At 35.3% G+C, this 17,241-nt stretch overlaps 1 protein-coding gene and 1 long non-coding RNA gene across 2 annotated transcripts; one reads left to right on the top strand and one right to left on the bottom strand.

The window, feature by feature from the left end:
* The first annotated feature begins 3,046 nt into the window (after positions 1–3,046).
* On the top strand, positions 3,047–3,671 carry LOC140803496 (uncharacterized). The gene is made up of 2 exons (XR_012111890.1): positions 3,047–3,272; positions 3,445–3,671. It is a non-coding gene; the product is annotated as an uncharacterized lncRNA (long non-coding RNA).
* A 117-nt stretch (positions 3,672–3,788) lies between these two features.
* On the bottom strand, positions 3,789–6,221 carry LOC140803495 (polyadenylate-binding protein 6-like). Its single transcript, XM_073159398.1, has 6 exons — positions 5,969–6,221; positions 5,359–5,668; positions 5,022–5,275; positions 4,640–4,939; positions 4,279–4,553; positions 3,789–4,196 (listed from the first exon to the last, which is right to left on the bottom strand). Exons 1-6 carry the CDS (start codon positions 6,156–6,158, stop codon positions 3,990–3,992), a joined length of 1,536 nt encoding a protein of 511 aa, XP_073015499.1. The 5' UTR covers positions 6,159–6,221; the 3' UTR covers positions 3,789–3,989.
* Positions 6,222–17,241: the final 11,020 nt, after the last annotated feature.

The raw sequence follows: 17,241 nt of genomic DNA, 5'->3' as shown, positions 1-17,241 counted from the left end.
ATATATATAATTTATATATAAAATTCTTTGAAAAAATAAAAATGGATACACATGCACACTAGATTTGGAATTTATCAGCAGTTGTAGGATTGATCGAATGCTGCATTAACAAAAGATAAAGTTGGTGGTTTTTGTGTAACTTAAAATTTTTAAACTTCACAACAGCACAAACACCATGTTTCGAATGTCGCTCTTAATAATTGCACTTCTTGCGATCAATAAAAATCAAACTTGTCACGCCCCGAAACTCGGGATTGACACCAGCGTTGTTTAACAATCACACAATCGAAACAACAAGCCTTTCGTAGCACAGTATAAACCGAACCAGTTTATATATCATAATTCCCACGAAATAAATATTGTCTTTACAATAACGAAATCCAACGAAATAGTAAATAATGCGGAAGCGTCTTACAATTCTTTAAATCAGAAAATTCGAAATAAAGCCTATTACTAATCTGGAAAATCACCAACCCCAAAATTGATCCGTCTCTTCGTCCTCAACCTGCTTTTCAGACTTATCTGGGAGGGGAGAGTAAGGGAGATGAGTATTTTGGGAATACTCAGTAAATGGGGGACTTTGAACACAACATAACCAATTTAATAATATTTTCGAAACATATCATAAACGTACATCAAGCTTTTCATAATCGTAACGTAAATTTCATAACATAATAACACTGCGATTTTTCACCTTTCAACGGTTTACTGACATCAGTCCCTAAGTTTTAATCCTCTAAGGGGGCGTGGCCATAAAACAGTTCTATCCCACTGTTAAGGGCCATATATTGGAATTTTACCCATTTTCAGGGAATCCTCACAGTGTCAACACATACATGTATCAAATTTCGTAAAACATATAGACGGGAGACGAAGCTCGACCGACTTTTTAAACCAACAAAACCGAAAGTTTCACATTCATAAAACCGAAATTATAAGTATTTAAAACAGCCCACTTACAGTGTTTGAATGCTGGAGAAACGAAGATTCTTGGCTTCGGGATGGATCGCTCCTTGTTCTTCACTCGACGGCGGCCCTACGGCTCGATTTTTAGGCTAACCTCAGAACGATTTTCGGGCAGAGTTTCGACTATGGAGAGTTGCTGAATTTCGAGATTTCAGCAAGGGGATTTTCGAAAATTGGGGTGTGAAGAATGATGGGGTGATGGGGTATTTATAGGTGAGAGAAAGGGGTTTAATTAAGGCACAAAATCATGCTCAAAATTGGCATAAATCTCTCATTATTTGACTCCAATTTCCTTGCCATTGTTGCTGATTTATCTTCCAATTTCGTGGGATTTAAATCCTTGATTCCCCACCTTAATATTTTCGAAAATATGGTGGCTAATTGAGGGGATTTTCGAAAATAGGCAATATTTATGCCTTAGTCTCCTAGGTCTAGTATATTACCTTCCCATCTTTACAATATATTCCCCAAATTTCGAAATTAAGCATGATATGTATGACTAAATATTGTATTTCCAAGGTATTCCAATATATCTCCTCAAAATATAGATACCCAAAAATATAGTAATAAAATCCTAACAATTCCTCAATTATCTCAAGAATATAATATCTTAATCTAATTATAATTGCATGGATGAAAAAAAAATCGGATCTTACACATGTGACCTTGACTATGATACTTATAATGGCATAATCGAACCATTGTCTCTTTACCAAAAGTTATAGTTGGTGGTAATGATGCAATTCAAATATTTTAAAATATACAGCAACACAAACACTATTTTTTGATTGATCTACCAGCAAGAACAAATTAGTCTTTTCCCGTTAAGTTTCCATTTTCGTCTTTCCGTCGTCTTTTTTCTAAGTGGAAGAGAATTAAACCACATGCTCCACCGCTTGTTAGGGGTGTTCATCGGTCGGTTCGGTTCGGTTCGGTTTTCGGTTTTTGTTTTCGGTTTTTTATTTCGGTTTTCGATTTTACAAATATATAATCCGATATCCGAACCATTTTTCTTCGGTTCGGTTTTCTACCGAAATGGTTCGGTTAATTCGGTCGGTTATTTCGGTTTTGATACAATTATTTAAATTAATAATATAAATAATATTATAAAATATAATATGTTATCTTTTTAAATGATTTCTTAGTAAAATATTTAAATATAAAGTACAAATGAATTACATAAACAACAATCAACTAAGTATTATTCAAAATAATTCTTCATTCACTAATATCATCTCAATAAATAATATAAAATAAAAATAACATTATTAATTTAATTAAATTTCGGTTTTTTCGGTCGGTTCGGTTTTGACATTTATAATCCGAAACCGAACCAAATTAATTTCGGTTTTAACATTTATATCCGAATTATAAAATTCGGTTTTTCGGTTCGGTTTAGTGTTCGGTTTTTTCGGTTTTATCCGAAGTTTGAACACCCCTACCGCTTGTGCGGGCCCTAGTCAATTTCTTTGAGTTCCATTCTTGCGAACTTACTCCTCGGGTGGATTCCTATTCGAAAGAGTGCATAATTACATGGATAAGCTCACACCAACCCGTCAATTTGGGATCCAATTCGATTGCAGTATGACATCACTGATCTCATATATTCTGATTTTTTTTTTTTGTTTTTTTTTTCATGAGAGTCCGGTCAAGAGGAGATTTTCAAATAAAAAATGAATACGTATTATGATACGTGTGTCTATATATATTTATATCTATTAGTGTCTATATATATCTATATCAATTAGTCAAAAAAAGGGAGCAGCTATATCTTAATGCAAGAACAGAAAGTCATGTAGTTCACATGGTAGACGAAGAATATAATCGAGAAATAGATGTACAGGGAAATTAATTATTTATGTATTTTAATTTAAAATTTATATATTTTCTTAGTTTAAACATATTTTATATTTTTTCCCCGTTTAAGATAACAATAAAACATATATAAATCGACGTATCAAATAAGTTCAAAGAACCAACAATCTATTCCACGACTCTGTGCCTTTTTTCAATCATTTTTTTCCATTTACTTAAAATCTTGAACGAAATATTACCCAACGAATTCAATGCTTCGATTTTCAAACTTCAAAGTTCAAACTTAGGTAGCTTAGATGGAGCATTGAAGTAAAAATTTTTTCCCTATAAATACAACTCTAATTTGGGCAATTATCAGAATCATATAGAATAATAATAACAATTATCCATGGCAAATAACACTTCGATATTCGCTGTTGTCACGATATTATTTCTTGCTGCCTTTGCTGTTATGCCAAGTTGTGATGCATCTCGAGTTAATCTTTTTCAGGGTACGTACATATACTCTTACTCCATGCATCTCCAATTCTATAACCCGACTCGTCGATTTTATCGAAATTTAAATTTTTTATTCTGCTTATACAAATATCAGTTTCATTACTATAAATTTTATGTCATTTGCATAAATATGTTGATCTATTTGTTATTTTATTGTGTTTGCAGAGGAGTTAACGGGGCCAATTTGCGTACAATGTGTGTGCTGTGAGCCTCCACCGCCGGGCAAATGTTGCGCCAAATGTTGCGCTTATCCTTACACTCCGCTTGCAGTTCAGCCTTAAAACGGTTCCCCATAATCCCGTCCTTTCAATGTTTCTTAGTCCCAAATAAATAAATTTAACAGTCAAAAAAATTGACTTGTTTGCTGAATAAACGAGGGGATTTGTTTGTGTCTATAATTTCTTTTTTTTAAGTATCTATTTTAATGTTTTTATGTTATGTCGCTTCTTGATAAAGCTCAGACTTGCAACAAACCTGGCATGAAACTAATCATAGCTACACTCTGAAAATAAAAATTGGCACATCATAGCACACAAAATATCACACCAGCAAACAAAAATCCTCTGCCAAGTCTCATCAATTTGGATACATTGCCCAAGAAGATTAACACGGATTTTGTTCGTTAGAATACGAAAAACATCATACTAATTATTAAAACTTGAGAAGAAAGGTGGTTCCCAGAAAATAGTAGCTGCAGAAAGAATTAGTAATCAAAAATATCTGAAACGTAGGGGAGAATGCATAAATCCAGGCCATTTCTTGTTCATCTCCGGCATCATGGGGCTACATCCTTTCCATGATTTTTCGGTATCTCCATCAGTGGTCTTGTGTACCATTCTCCTCTGTGGTATTTGATCCTTTCTTGTTCCAAGATCCTGATTGTCTTTACTCCCACCAGAGGTTGCAATTTGCACAGGCTACACAAAAAGAAAGGAAAAAAAAGAAGATTATGGACGAGCAAAGTCCAGCCAAATGGAATTTTTGTGTCATCCCACTTACATATGGCGAGAAGATCTGTTGAAAGTTCATAGCTTCGAAATGATAAAATGATCTAAAAGCTGGTGGAAAAAAGTTCTGGTACAATACAGGATGGAATGGACTCAGTTTTGGGACAGGAATCGAAGAATAAGAGTTTGGGAGGTTGCAATGTGGTGGCTGTCTTTTGTGTGCAAGGACATTCCAGTCTGCGGTGTAAAGTGCCGGGCCGGCTCGAGTTCGCTGTTCTCTTGGTCGAGCCATGGTCACGTAAAGTCTCTGTCCGGCTACATAAGTCCCTATATGATTAACCAAATTTAATCAAATGAAAACATATTTACAATATAGGAAATAATTGAGAAAAACAGAAATGAGATTCTTTTACCGTTTAATGAACGTAAAGCCTTATTTGCATCCTCCAGATTTGAGTAGCGTACAAATCCAAATCCTTTGCTAGTTCCATCCCCGTGTCGGATCACTTTTGCTGAGATTACTCTTCCATGAGCACAAAAGATTTGTGTCAACCTTTTGTCGTCAACAGATACATCAAGATTCTTTATGTACAGATTTGAATTCTTAGAGAATTCCCTATGGGAAATTGTGTACGTTTCTCCATATATTTGTCTTAACGTTTCTGCCCTTTCATCTTTCTTCTGAGCTCTACCCACAAACAGTTTCTTTGATCCTGATCAATCACAGAAAGTATTGCATTTTTCATTTTTCCCCAAATAAACATGCCTTTTACTTAGAACAAAAAGGATCTTTACCAAACAGTTCACCGTTCAGAGCCTCCATTGCTGTCTTGGCCTCTTCATGCGAACCGAAATTGACAAATCCGAACCCTTTCGATTTGCCCTTCTCATCCTTCATTACAACCGCACTACAGATGTTACCAAAAGCCGAAAACTTGTTCTCGAGGAGATCATTTGTGATGTCTTCATCTAGATTTTTCACATAAAGATTAGTGAAAACTGGTTCTGCGTTGTTTCTCTCACTCTTTCCGACGAATTTGGAAACACATCTGATGCAAACATTACAAATTCAAACATGTAATAGATACATATAAAAAGAAAACAGTAACATTACAAATTCAAACAGACTAACAGCTTCTTGCCATCTTGCATTGTTCCATGGACAGCATCCAGAGCTGCCATGGCCGAATCCTCCGAACCAAACTGAACAAAACCATAGCCCCTGCTCTTCCCATTTTCCTTAGCAACCTTGCAAGAAATCACGGTCCCATACTCGGAGAAAATTTCCTGCAATCGAGCACTGGTGATCGAAGCGTCAAGATTCTTGACGAAGAGGTTCCCGATACCCGTCTTCCTCGAAATCGGTTCTCTTTCACACCACATAATTCTCATAGGTCTACCCCTCAATTCAGTGTAGTTTAGGCGTTTTAGAGCTCTACGAGCTGTTGAAATATGCACATAAAAGATTAAAAAAACAGTTCAAAGTTGAACGGGAACATGCAATCGCATTGAATCAATATCAAGAACATCAAACTAGAAACAGCCAAATAAGAAGAAAATAACTTAATCTCTGCCCACATTTCAAAGAAAAAAATATCCCAATTTATTGAATATACACACAAATAAATTATCTTAAATCAAAATCAACCCATCATACAAGAAAACAAATGTTGAAGAAAGCAAGAACCCACTTAAATCTGAAAATGAGCACAAAAAAGTGAGTCCGTGAGTAGATACTATACCATCAATATGAAAGCAGAAGTTAACGAAAGCATAGCATAGGGATCTGTGAGATATCTTGTCGCGGCAGAGACGGACCGAGACCAGTTGGCCGGCAGCTCCAAAAGTTTCTTCGAGCTCCTTTTCTGAAACGTCCGGGTGCAGACCGCCCACGTACAGCGACGCCCTCTGCGGTGAATCGGCTTCCACCATTGTTCTTGAAGTGAGAATCGGATCGTGAATTCCCGAAATGTGAGACTCTTTGTGGTTGTATATTTTCGCAAGACTTGGTTATAACTGTAAACTATCCGTTCATGTTTGTTTGGCGGTTGAGAAATTTACCATTTTTTTTCCAAATAATTGTTTTTTTCACCAATTTTTTTTTTTCCATAAAACTTTAAAATCTAAGTTTAATTAAATAAGAATATTTAAGGACAATGACTGAACTCCTGCACAATAAATAACAATGATATTATTTTTATCTCGGAAATTGTATTTTTGGATCTCGAGTGAAAGGCAATTAAGATGATTCTTCTTGTGCAAACTATGGTGTAAATGAATGTAATTTAGCCGAATATGAATAAAAATTTAAAGCTCGAGTTAGGTATGTTCAATCTTGTTAAGATCAGAAATTGATTTAGAGGGGATGAATAAATATTCTCCACAAATTTTAGAAATATTTTCGATTGGGTTATCAACACTAAAATATAATTATTGTCGGTTAGGTATTCAATAAGCCAACAGTTTGTCATTATGCGAAAATAGACTCATTGATTTCTTGTATTTCTATGTCATTCCTTCTTTGCTGAAATATTTCACGAAAAGATTGAGACAATTACAATATTTTTAAACTGCCTACTTCAACGTTACTTATTACGCTGCCTCACTGAAGTTCTTAGTGTATCATACAAACTTTACTCTCAATCACAAAGATATTTTAAAAAAAAATTCTAAGCACAAACTCTTAATTATTAGAAGTAACAATTTAACGTGTGCTTGCTATGATTAATTGGGCTCTCGAAAATTACTTTAAACTCAAATAGCTTTTCTTATATAGATAGAAATATTGAAGTGATTCTGTTGGTGAATTTTGATATCAGTTTAGACTTCTAACAGTCACCTTTTTGTCATTGATTAATCCACTGACAGTTTCGCTTAGTCAATCAGTAGGGCTCTGATTAATTGTTTTGCTTTGGAAACATATGTACACTTGAATAATCAATTTCCTTTTTGAATTCAGTTTGGCTAGACTCTATAATTATCTATTAGATCAACAACTTTGTTAAACCAAAATGCAAATGTTTTAACAAAGCTCGAGTTCGATTCGAATATCAAAAAAAAATAATTTTTTTATCGAATTCGATTCGAATCAAGGCTCGAGTTATAATTTAGTTTGAAATATTCGAACATATTTCGAGCTACTCGAACATAGAAGCTCGAAATATATTTATTTAATATATAATTATATTAATAAATAATAAAATTTGTGTACTATCAAATTAAATAATTTGGGTTCGAGTCAAACGCGAAAAAAGTTAAACATGCTTGGGTTCGCGAATCGGCTTGATTCATTTACACCCTGATGCATAGTTATAACTGGGAGCTTAGGATATGTCGGTATAATAATTATTAGTTTTATTATTATTATTGAAAATTAGTGAGTTACTAATAAATTGTTTTATACATTGGTTTACCACAATCCCATGAATTCACACCGCTAATGGAGTGTTAGTAATCTCGAAAGTAATAGAGATTTTTCCTAACATAACTATCAAAATCTTTTGAATTACTAAACTTATTTATTTATTTTTACTCCGCTCACTCTTTTCTATCTCAGTGCTAAAGAACCTATAGTTCAAGGACCTACGGCTCTGATACCACCTGTTGTGGGGACCCGGACGCTAATCAAGTTCTTAATCATCATTGGGACTAATTAATCAATTAGTAAAACATGGTCTAAATTTTTTTTTTTAAAATGCAAAGCGAAAACGTAATGTAATTAAATTCAAATTACATATTAAACATACATATAATTATTGTATGATCTACAATAATCCAACTAGGTTCAATTACATATCAGTACTGAATCCTAAGTTGCTTCTGAAGCCCGGATCTCCACGCTATCTAGTCCAGCCTCGTTCTCTTCCTGACCCTTATCCTGTCCCACCTGTTGTCAAGTACACATACAGACAAGACAACAGCCGGATAAACCGGTGAGAATAACTCCCAGTATAAATCAATGAAACATGCAATCATATAAACAATTATAAAACATGTAATCAGGTATCAACCATATGTAACGAATCTGAAACATAATCAATAGCACGCTGTCAACAATACTCGTAGCTACATAATTCAGACTAGACTCAATCCTAGTCTAGGGATCCCGGTTCCAGACGTCGGCATGTATATATCGACTAACAGTAATAGAAAAGACTCCAGTTCTATCCACGTCGATATAGTATCGATTAACAGTAATAGAAAAGACTCCAGTTCTATCCACACCGATACAGTATCGATTAACAGTAATAGACGAAGCCCTGATTCTATCCACATTGATATATTATCGATTACCAGTAATAGAGCAAGCCCTGATTCTATCCACATTGATATGATATCAATTAACAGTAATAGAAGAAGCTATACGTCTATCCACATCGATATAATATCAACCAACATCTAGTGACAGTCTTTGGCACATCCGCCAATACACCATCTTATGACATCGTGAAATGTGCCCGTGGTGATCCCACCACTAACGGCACTTCTGTCATAAGATTACTCTTCTAATACCTGTAATCTATAACTCAAGAAACAAGTATATCAATCAATCAATGCAAATATCAATGCAATAAAGTAAAGTATGTGATTTAGGGAAACTCAAGTCTAAACCGACTCAAGTCCATCTCCCAGTACCACATTGACTTATACATTTATCTTCTCGCTCAGAAGAAGAAGAAGTCCCGACTCTGTCTCGGTCCATTCCCAATCTGGTGATAACAATACCGAACAAATATAATATCAATAAACAACTCAAATCAATACCTGTTCTGATCAATACTCAAATCAACACATAATCTGATCAATGTCAATTCAAGACACAATCTAATCCATATCGACGATATCACGATATAATCGAAATCACTACTGAATCTGATCAATACCAATCAACTGATGTTTCGACGGCATAACAATACTGTCTGGATAACCCCGTCAGTCCAAACATCACAAATATAATACCAGAACTCATAATCAATATCGATATCAGTTATAATCTCAATAACCATATACATCTGATATAAATTCTCAGTCAAATCGACTTCAAAAATCATAACAATTTCATAAGCAGTCTGTTTCTCAATCTGACTTCGACTCTATGATGTCTAACATGACAAGAACATCATATATGAATTCTATTCAATTCTGACAACATCATAATTTCAAAACATGTCAAAACGTAGCAAAACTTACGTCCAGTTGTAGCTTACGTTGATAGGAACTCGATACTGTACTCAGATTCAAAATCTGACGAACGGATTGAAATAAAAAGGCGTAAGGATTTCTGAAGCTTCCCTCGTGGCTTCTCTCAATTTCTCCCGAATGCATTTTCAATGTTTGTACATATATATATATCTATATACATACACGTTTGCATGCAATTGACCAAGTGGCAATTTCTTGTTTCGCATGCCTCGCGCTCGGGCGGTCAAAATATACCGCTCGAGCGCGGAGCCTTCTGTCCGGAACCACGCTGGTTATCCAATGGCGCTCGGGCGGTAATTCTTTACCGCTCGGGCGCCATACATTCTGCCCAAACATTTCCTTGCTATCCACTGGCGCTCGAGCGGTCATAAACTACCGCTCGGGCCCACTCTTTCTGCCCAAGATTTCCGAATTTCACATGTAGTCTCCTTTTCATGTCCCGATTAATCCTCTCATAATCATATCACATTATATATCAATAATTATAGATTACAAGGATTAAATTTCCGGGCATTACATTTCTCCCCCTCTAAGATATGATTTCGTCCCCGAAATCCCAAACACTCCACTCGTGTTATACAGATAATTAGATCATATCTCAAATCAGATACCGGAAGGAGATGTACAGAACTGCAATAAGCTCATTGATAATTCAATTCAGAACAATGGCTACACAACATCCGTGTATACCAATCAATCAACTCATAACAATCTATATCCTTATCTGTTAATCCCAGTCAAAGACATACTCCATCTTCGGCTTCCAATACCAACGGTCATCGTCCGAAGTTAGTATATTTAGCTTATTAATTCTGAGCTATCCTCGATTTCTTCTACATCAGTTTCATTTTTCTTATCAGATTTCTGATCGTATCAAATCTGATCTCAGGTATTATCGCAATATCATCCTCATTCAAAGGAAATCCGCAGTTCTCACTGTATAATACCTTAACTACTGCTATTTCGATACTCATCAAATAGCTATTATCGTACAATAATTCAAAAATGACAATGAATCATGTCAACTAGTGCTATAATCCAGCACTACATTTCCTGGATATCCTCCAGTATCAGGATAGTTCACTCCGACTATCCGTCAATCTATAAATCATAGATGAAAAATCATGTCATACACTCAGCCAAAAGTATAAAATCTAACGAAACTCACAGTCTGATAAAATCAACTCTGGCATTCAATACAATCTGATTCATGTTTCTGACATATTCCTCAGTCGTCTGGTCATATTTATACGTCATCCTGTACAATATAACCTATACAGATTTGAACAATCGTTCGCTCTTAACCACTATCTTGGCAAGATTACAGTAGTGTCATCACACAATTCATAGAAATGTACTCCCATTTCTATATAAAAATCAATACAATTACTGCCATAACTGAATTCATCTGTTTATATCAAAACTGTCTATTCGAATTATCACACATTCTCTGTTACCAGAATAGTACTAAATCTACTACTGTGTGCATCTGATAATACCTGTCATTTCAAATTCGAATATCCGACACAACCAAATCAGGTAATAATATAAATTAAAGAAAAATACCTACCTGGTATTCGGTTCTGACTATCAAAATCAAATTCTGGATAGTCTGATCAAACTTCTGAACTGCTTTAATCTTCAAAATCAGTTCTGACTCGACTGAACTGTATATAAGCTCAACGGTTCATAACAATCGGTATCAAACACGGATTCAGAATGATAACAATCTCAGATCAGATTCAGAATATCAATACGCAATACTGATCTAATAACTGCATAGAACGCAATTTCTGAACCTCTGCCATATTCAATGTCGTTTTCAGCCACTGATCATGGTCTCACTGTGCTATCATCAGTCAGTATACTGTCTTCAGATATTATAGACTCTGAATACAATCTGTTACAATCGAGATCCATATCCGAACAATTCTGTATACAACAATCTCAGTTCTCAGAATATTCAGTATCATTTCAACTGTTCAATTCAATCAATCATATGCTGCGAAGATATCAAAATATCATAGATAGACTTAGCATAAAATCATCAGAACACTTCCGAGTACAGGATTTATCAAACCATAAACCGAACTGAAGGATTTTCCAAAGAAACGCATAATCAGATGTAACTCTAACTCTTCAGGCAATAAATCTTTCAACTGATATCTCAATCTTCTCAATTCAATCAATATCAGTTTATAAGTAATTCTCAAATGAAACCAATACCTGGAATCACATCAAGGCTGAAATCATTCTCCCTGATACAGGACAAACCTGAAATCTCATCTGCAAGACTATAGCAAACTTCCTGCTACTAGTAAATCAATCCCTGATAGACTTCATCTTCAGTAATCAACTGAATATATGAGGAGTTACTCCATTCCTTTCGATAATCATCGAATCATATATATAATACGGATATCAAGGAATTCAAAATCAAGAATCCTTACCGTATATCATTCATTCTTTGGCCATTTCAGGTCCAAATCTTACCATCTCCTGGCAAGACTCTATAATAGCTCTGTACTAGTTCGATATATCAATATCAATCACGCAGTCATCATCAGACAATCCCAGTACAAGCCAGTCTAATTCACTCTTATTATCAACTTACTGTAGTATATGACATATCACAGGATATCACTGATATCGAATTCTTTCCCCAAAAGATAAAGAATCAATACTACAGTAAATACAGACTCAACAGGTACAATGTATATCAATGCAACTCAGTCAAAGATAATCGTAAAAAATGCATCAGTATATATCAATACATATGCAATCTTATAATAAAAGACCAGTACCTGTCACTGTATCTTCAAGTGTGCCCTGGGACTGTTTCTCGATCCCTCCCACCAGAGGATTCTGCTCCCTGAAATCTTCGGGAACTCTTCTGTGGACAGACTCTAGCAAAGTGTCCTTGCTGTTTACAGAAGTTGCACCTACCAGTCACTCCATGGCACAGCTCCGGGGAATGTCTCCCACCGCAATTCCTGCAATAAACTCCAGTATAATTCGGACTAGAGCCACTGGAGCTAGATGAACCACTCGGTCCACCTCCTACTTTCTTAAACTGTTTCTTTCGAGCTTTCAGCAATTCCTGCTTCCCACTCGTACTACCACTATCAAATCTGGAAGGGAATTGTTGTGTCTGGGGTTGCATCACACACAACCTTTGTAGTTGCCTACTCAGACTCGTCTCCGCTCTCTTCGCTTTACTCAAGGCATCAGCAAAATGGTAAGGTCGTTGCATATTCATCAATGCAACTATCTCCGAGTTCAATCCTCTGATGAACTGAGCCGTTACAGCTTCATCATTCCCAGCTACCTGAGGAGCAAAATGCAGTAGAGTAGAGAATTTATCAACATACTCTTCAATATTAAGTTGACCTTGGCTCAAATTCTCAAATTCTACTTTCTTGTCCTCTCGGTACGATCCTGAGAAGAATCTTTGATAAAATTCAGCTTTAAAGACTTCCCATGTGATCACAATACCACGTAGTTCTAATATTCCTTTGGTTGTAATCCACCAACTCCTGGCGGTCTCTTGCAACTGATGGAATACCAGTTTAACTTTCTGTTCTTCTGTACAATCAACTAAATCAAACAGGATTTCTATATCATCCAACCAGTTTTCACAACCTTCAGACGTCTCGATACCACTCAGAATCGGCGGTTGCAGTAACTGAAACTCTCTCAGCTTTATTTCCATCTGAGTTTCTGATGCATCTATCTGATCAGACGAAGTACTACCCCTTTCTAGAATCCTTCTAGGAGGAATATCTGATAATCACCGATGTTAGTAGTAACAAGAGACAAATCCGTCTCAATTCCAATCCTGATCAGCTTACCTCTGAACAAGAATTGGTTCTGATCCAGTTTCAAATAATACATATTACCAAATCAACTCAGATATTCAGGTAACATGTAGCTTTCTAAACAATAACACATACTGAAATCTTAGTATATACAATGTAATTTCAACATTATATTTGCTCATGTGCCATATAAATCAAGGCAATAAAGCATCATATCATGCTAGCATACACAATGTAATCCACATTATAATAAATCACATGCTAGCAATCAAACGCAGGTAAGAAACTCAATCTACCCCGCTCACTCTTTTCTATCTCAGTGCTAAAGAACCTATAGTTCAAGGACCTACGGCTCTGATACCACCTGTTGTGGGGACCCGGACGCTAATCAAGTTCTTAATCATCATTGGGACTAATTAATCAATTAGTAAAACAGGGTCTAAATTTTTTTTTTTTAAAATACAAAGCGGAAACGTAATGTAATTAAATTCAAATTACATATTAAACATACATATAATTATTGTATGATCTACAATAATCCAACTAGGTTCAATTACATATCAGTACTGAATCCTAAGTTGCTTCTGAAGCCCGGATCTCCACGCTATCTAGTCCAGCCTCGTTCTCTTCCTGACCCTTATCCTGTCCCACCTGTTGTCAAGTACACATACAGACAAGACAACAGCCGGATAAACCGGTGAGAATAACTCCCAGTATAAATCAATGAAACATGCAATCATATAAACAATTATAAAACATGTAATCAGGTATCAACCATATGTAACGAATCTGAAACATAATCAATAGCACGCTGTCAACAATACTCGTAGCTACATAATTCAGACTAGACTCAATCCTAGTCTAGGGATCCCGGTTCCAGACGTCGGCATGTATATATCGACTAACAGTAATAGAAAAGACTCCAGTTCTATCCACGTCGATATAGTATCGATTAACAGTAATAGAAAAGACTCCAGTTCTATCCACACCGATACAGTATCGATTAACAGTAATAGACGAAGCCCTGATTCTATCCACATTGATATATTATCGATTACCAGTAATAGAGCAAGCCCTGATTCTATCCACATTGATATGATATCAATTAACAGTAATAGAAGAAGCTATACGTCTATCCACATCGATATAATATCAACCAACATCTAGTGACAGTTTTTGGCACATCCGCCAATACACCATCTTATGACATCGTGCAATGTGCCCGTGGTGATCCCACCACTAACGGCACTTCTGTCATAAGATTACTCTTCTAATACCTGTAATCTATAACTCAAGAAACAAGTATATCAATCAATCAATGCAAATATCAATGCAATAAAGTAAAGTATGTGATTTAGGGAAACCCAAGTCTAAACCGACTCAAGTCCATCTCCCAGTACCACATTGACTTATACATTTATCTTCTCGCTCAGAAGAAGAAGAAGTCCCGACTCTGTCTCGGTCCATTCCCAATCTGGTGATAACAATACCGAACAAATATAATATCAATAAACAACTCAAATCAATACCTGTTCTGATCAATACTCAAATCAACACATAATCTGATCAATGTCAATTCAAGACACAATCTAATCCATATCGACGATATCACGATATAATCGAAATCACTACTGAATCTGATCAATACCAATCAACTGATGTTTCGACGGCATAACAATACTGTCTGGATAACCCCGTCAGTCCAAACATCACAAATATAATACCAGAACTCATAATCAATATCGATATCAGTTATAATCTCAATAACCATATACATCTGATATAAATTCTCAGTCAAATCGACTTCAAAAATCATAACAATTTCATAAGCAGTCTGTTTCTCAATCTGACTTCGACTCTATGATGTCTAACATGACAAGAACATCATATATGAATTCTATTCAATTCTGACAACATCATAATTTCAAAACATGTCAAAACGTAGCAAAACTTACGTCCAGTTGTAGCCTACGTTGATAGGAACTCGATACTGTACTCAGATTCAAAATCTGACGGACGGATTGAAATAAAAAGGCGTAAGGATTTTTGAAGCTTCCCTCGTGGCTTCTCTCAATTTCTCCCGAATGCATTTTCAATGTTTGTACATATATATATCTATATACATACACGTTTGCATGCAATTGACAAAGTGGCAATTTCTTGTTTCGCATGCCTCGCCCTCGGGCGGTCAAAATATACCGCTCGAGCGCGGAGCCTTCTGTCCGGAACCACGCTGGTTATCCAATGGCGCTCGGGCGGTAATTCTTTACCGCTCGGGCGCCATACATTCTGCCCAAACATTTCCTTGCTATCCACTGGCGCTCGAGCGGTCATAAACTACCGCTCGGGCGCCACTCTTTCTGCCCCAGATTTCCGAATTTCACATGTAGTCTCCTTTTCGTGTCCCGATTAATCCTCTCATAATCATATCACATTATATATCAGTAATTATAGATTACTAGGATTAAATTTTACGGGCATTACAATACTGGTTCTTTAACCTCCCAAATCTATTACTAAATAGATTGTGACGGTTTTGTTTAAATAAACCAAATTAACCGGTTCCGATTCTGTTTCTCGGTCGGATCCGAGTAAAATAATTAAATAAATAAAAAATAATTATGGCTTTTGGGCCAACGCCATTGCATAGATTTGAAATAATAAAGAGTATAGATTCTCTTTCATTAATTTTCTTGTTTGAATTTGTGTTTGGGTGAGGCATGGGTAATATTCTTTAACACACACCTCTATCACCATACCCAAAAATCTGGATACTTGATTATCCATTTATTTAATCGAGTGAAAATCACCTTCATACCCTCTTTCATTCGTGTTGATTATCGGATTATCTGTCAAGTTTGGAAGAAATTATCATCCCTACTCAAAACTGTTTTCACGGGTTCGTGTATCAATATGTCGAGACTATATCTCGGTTCCATGATCAATAAAACTATATATGCATATTATATATATATTTTTTAAATCAAAACTACATTTTATTGTTCTATTTTTATTTTTACAGAAAAATAGAAAAACAATGTCTTCGTACATTTACATTTATGTTTTTTTACAATATTTTATTTACATTCTAGATTCTGAGTAATCGTTTTATCAAGCTGTCTTCAAAAGTTTATATTTCAATTTTCTCAATTACTTTTTACATCGTGTATTTCATGTTATAATAATATAGTATAGATACACAAAATTTGGTAATATGTTATATTTCGATTTACTATTGTATAGGCTTGTATTATTCATTACTTATAATATACTCACTTTGTTTATATATATATGTCTATTGTTTCTAGTTAGCATGTGAAATTTTATCAATTGCTTAATGAAAATTATTATTTTTAAAAGTGATTGATGCACAAATATGTGCAAATGGTAAAGAAGAATAATACAATTTAACAGAATGAAGAATATCTTACTTTTCATTACACGAGACAACGAATACATGCAACTACAAGAATAATTATAAACTAAAGAGAGTGAGTGATTCTCTGTCACTATTCAAGCTATAATAAAAGTAAGTGATTGATTCTCTCAAACTACTTGACAGATAATTATGTTGAATATTTACAACTAAATATTACATAATATATAATTTATCCAACGTTGATGATTTCCTTGATATGCCCCCTCAAGATGGTGTCTCTTGGGAGGACACCAATCTTGACTCGAATTTTCTCGAGACGTTGTTGAGAGAATGCCTTAGTGAGTCAATCTTGTAGTTGATCATCAAAAGAGACACGGGAAACTCGAGTCCTGCTGATTTGTACTTTTTCTGGAACAAAATGAAAATCAATAGCTATGTTTCATTCGAGAACGAAAGACTGGATTTGCACATAAGTATGTAGCACCAATATTATCACAATAAACTGTCAGAGTGGTAGAAATATGAAGCCCTAGTTCATGTGATGTCGACTGTATCCAAGTGATTTCAACATTGAAAGAGATCGCAGCTCGATATTCAGCTCAGTAGAAGAGTGGGT

This window comes from Primulina eburnea, chromosome 10, assembly GCF_022965805.1.
Source record: "Primulina eburnea isolate SZY01 chromosome 10, ASM2296580v1, whole genome shotgun sequence".
Classification (NCBI taxonomy): Eukaryota; Viridiplantae; Streptophyta; class Magnoliopsida; order Lamiales; family Gesneriaceae; genus Primulina; species Primulina eburnea.
This window is presented reverse-complemented; position numbering and strand designations above follow the sequence as displayed.

Excerpts from the sequence above, each read along its gene's own strand:
- LOC140803495 (XM_073159398.1), bottom strand. The coding sequence starts at position 6,158 with ATGGTGGAAGCCGATTCACCGCAGAGGGCGTCGCTGTACGTGGGCGGT. Across the intron at positions 5,276-5,358 it reads ATGCAAGATGGCAAGAAGCT|ATGTGTTTCCAAATTCGTCG; the intron begins GTTAGTCTGTTT and ends TGTTTGCATCAG. Across the intron at positions 4,554-4,639 it reads GGCTTTACGTTCATTAAACG|GGACTTATGTAGCCGGACAG; the intron begins GTAAAAGAATCT and ends TTAATCATATAG.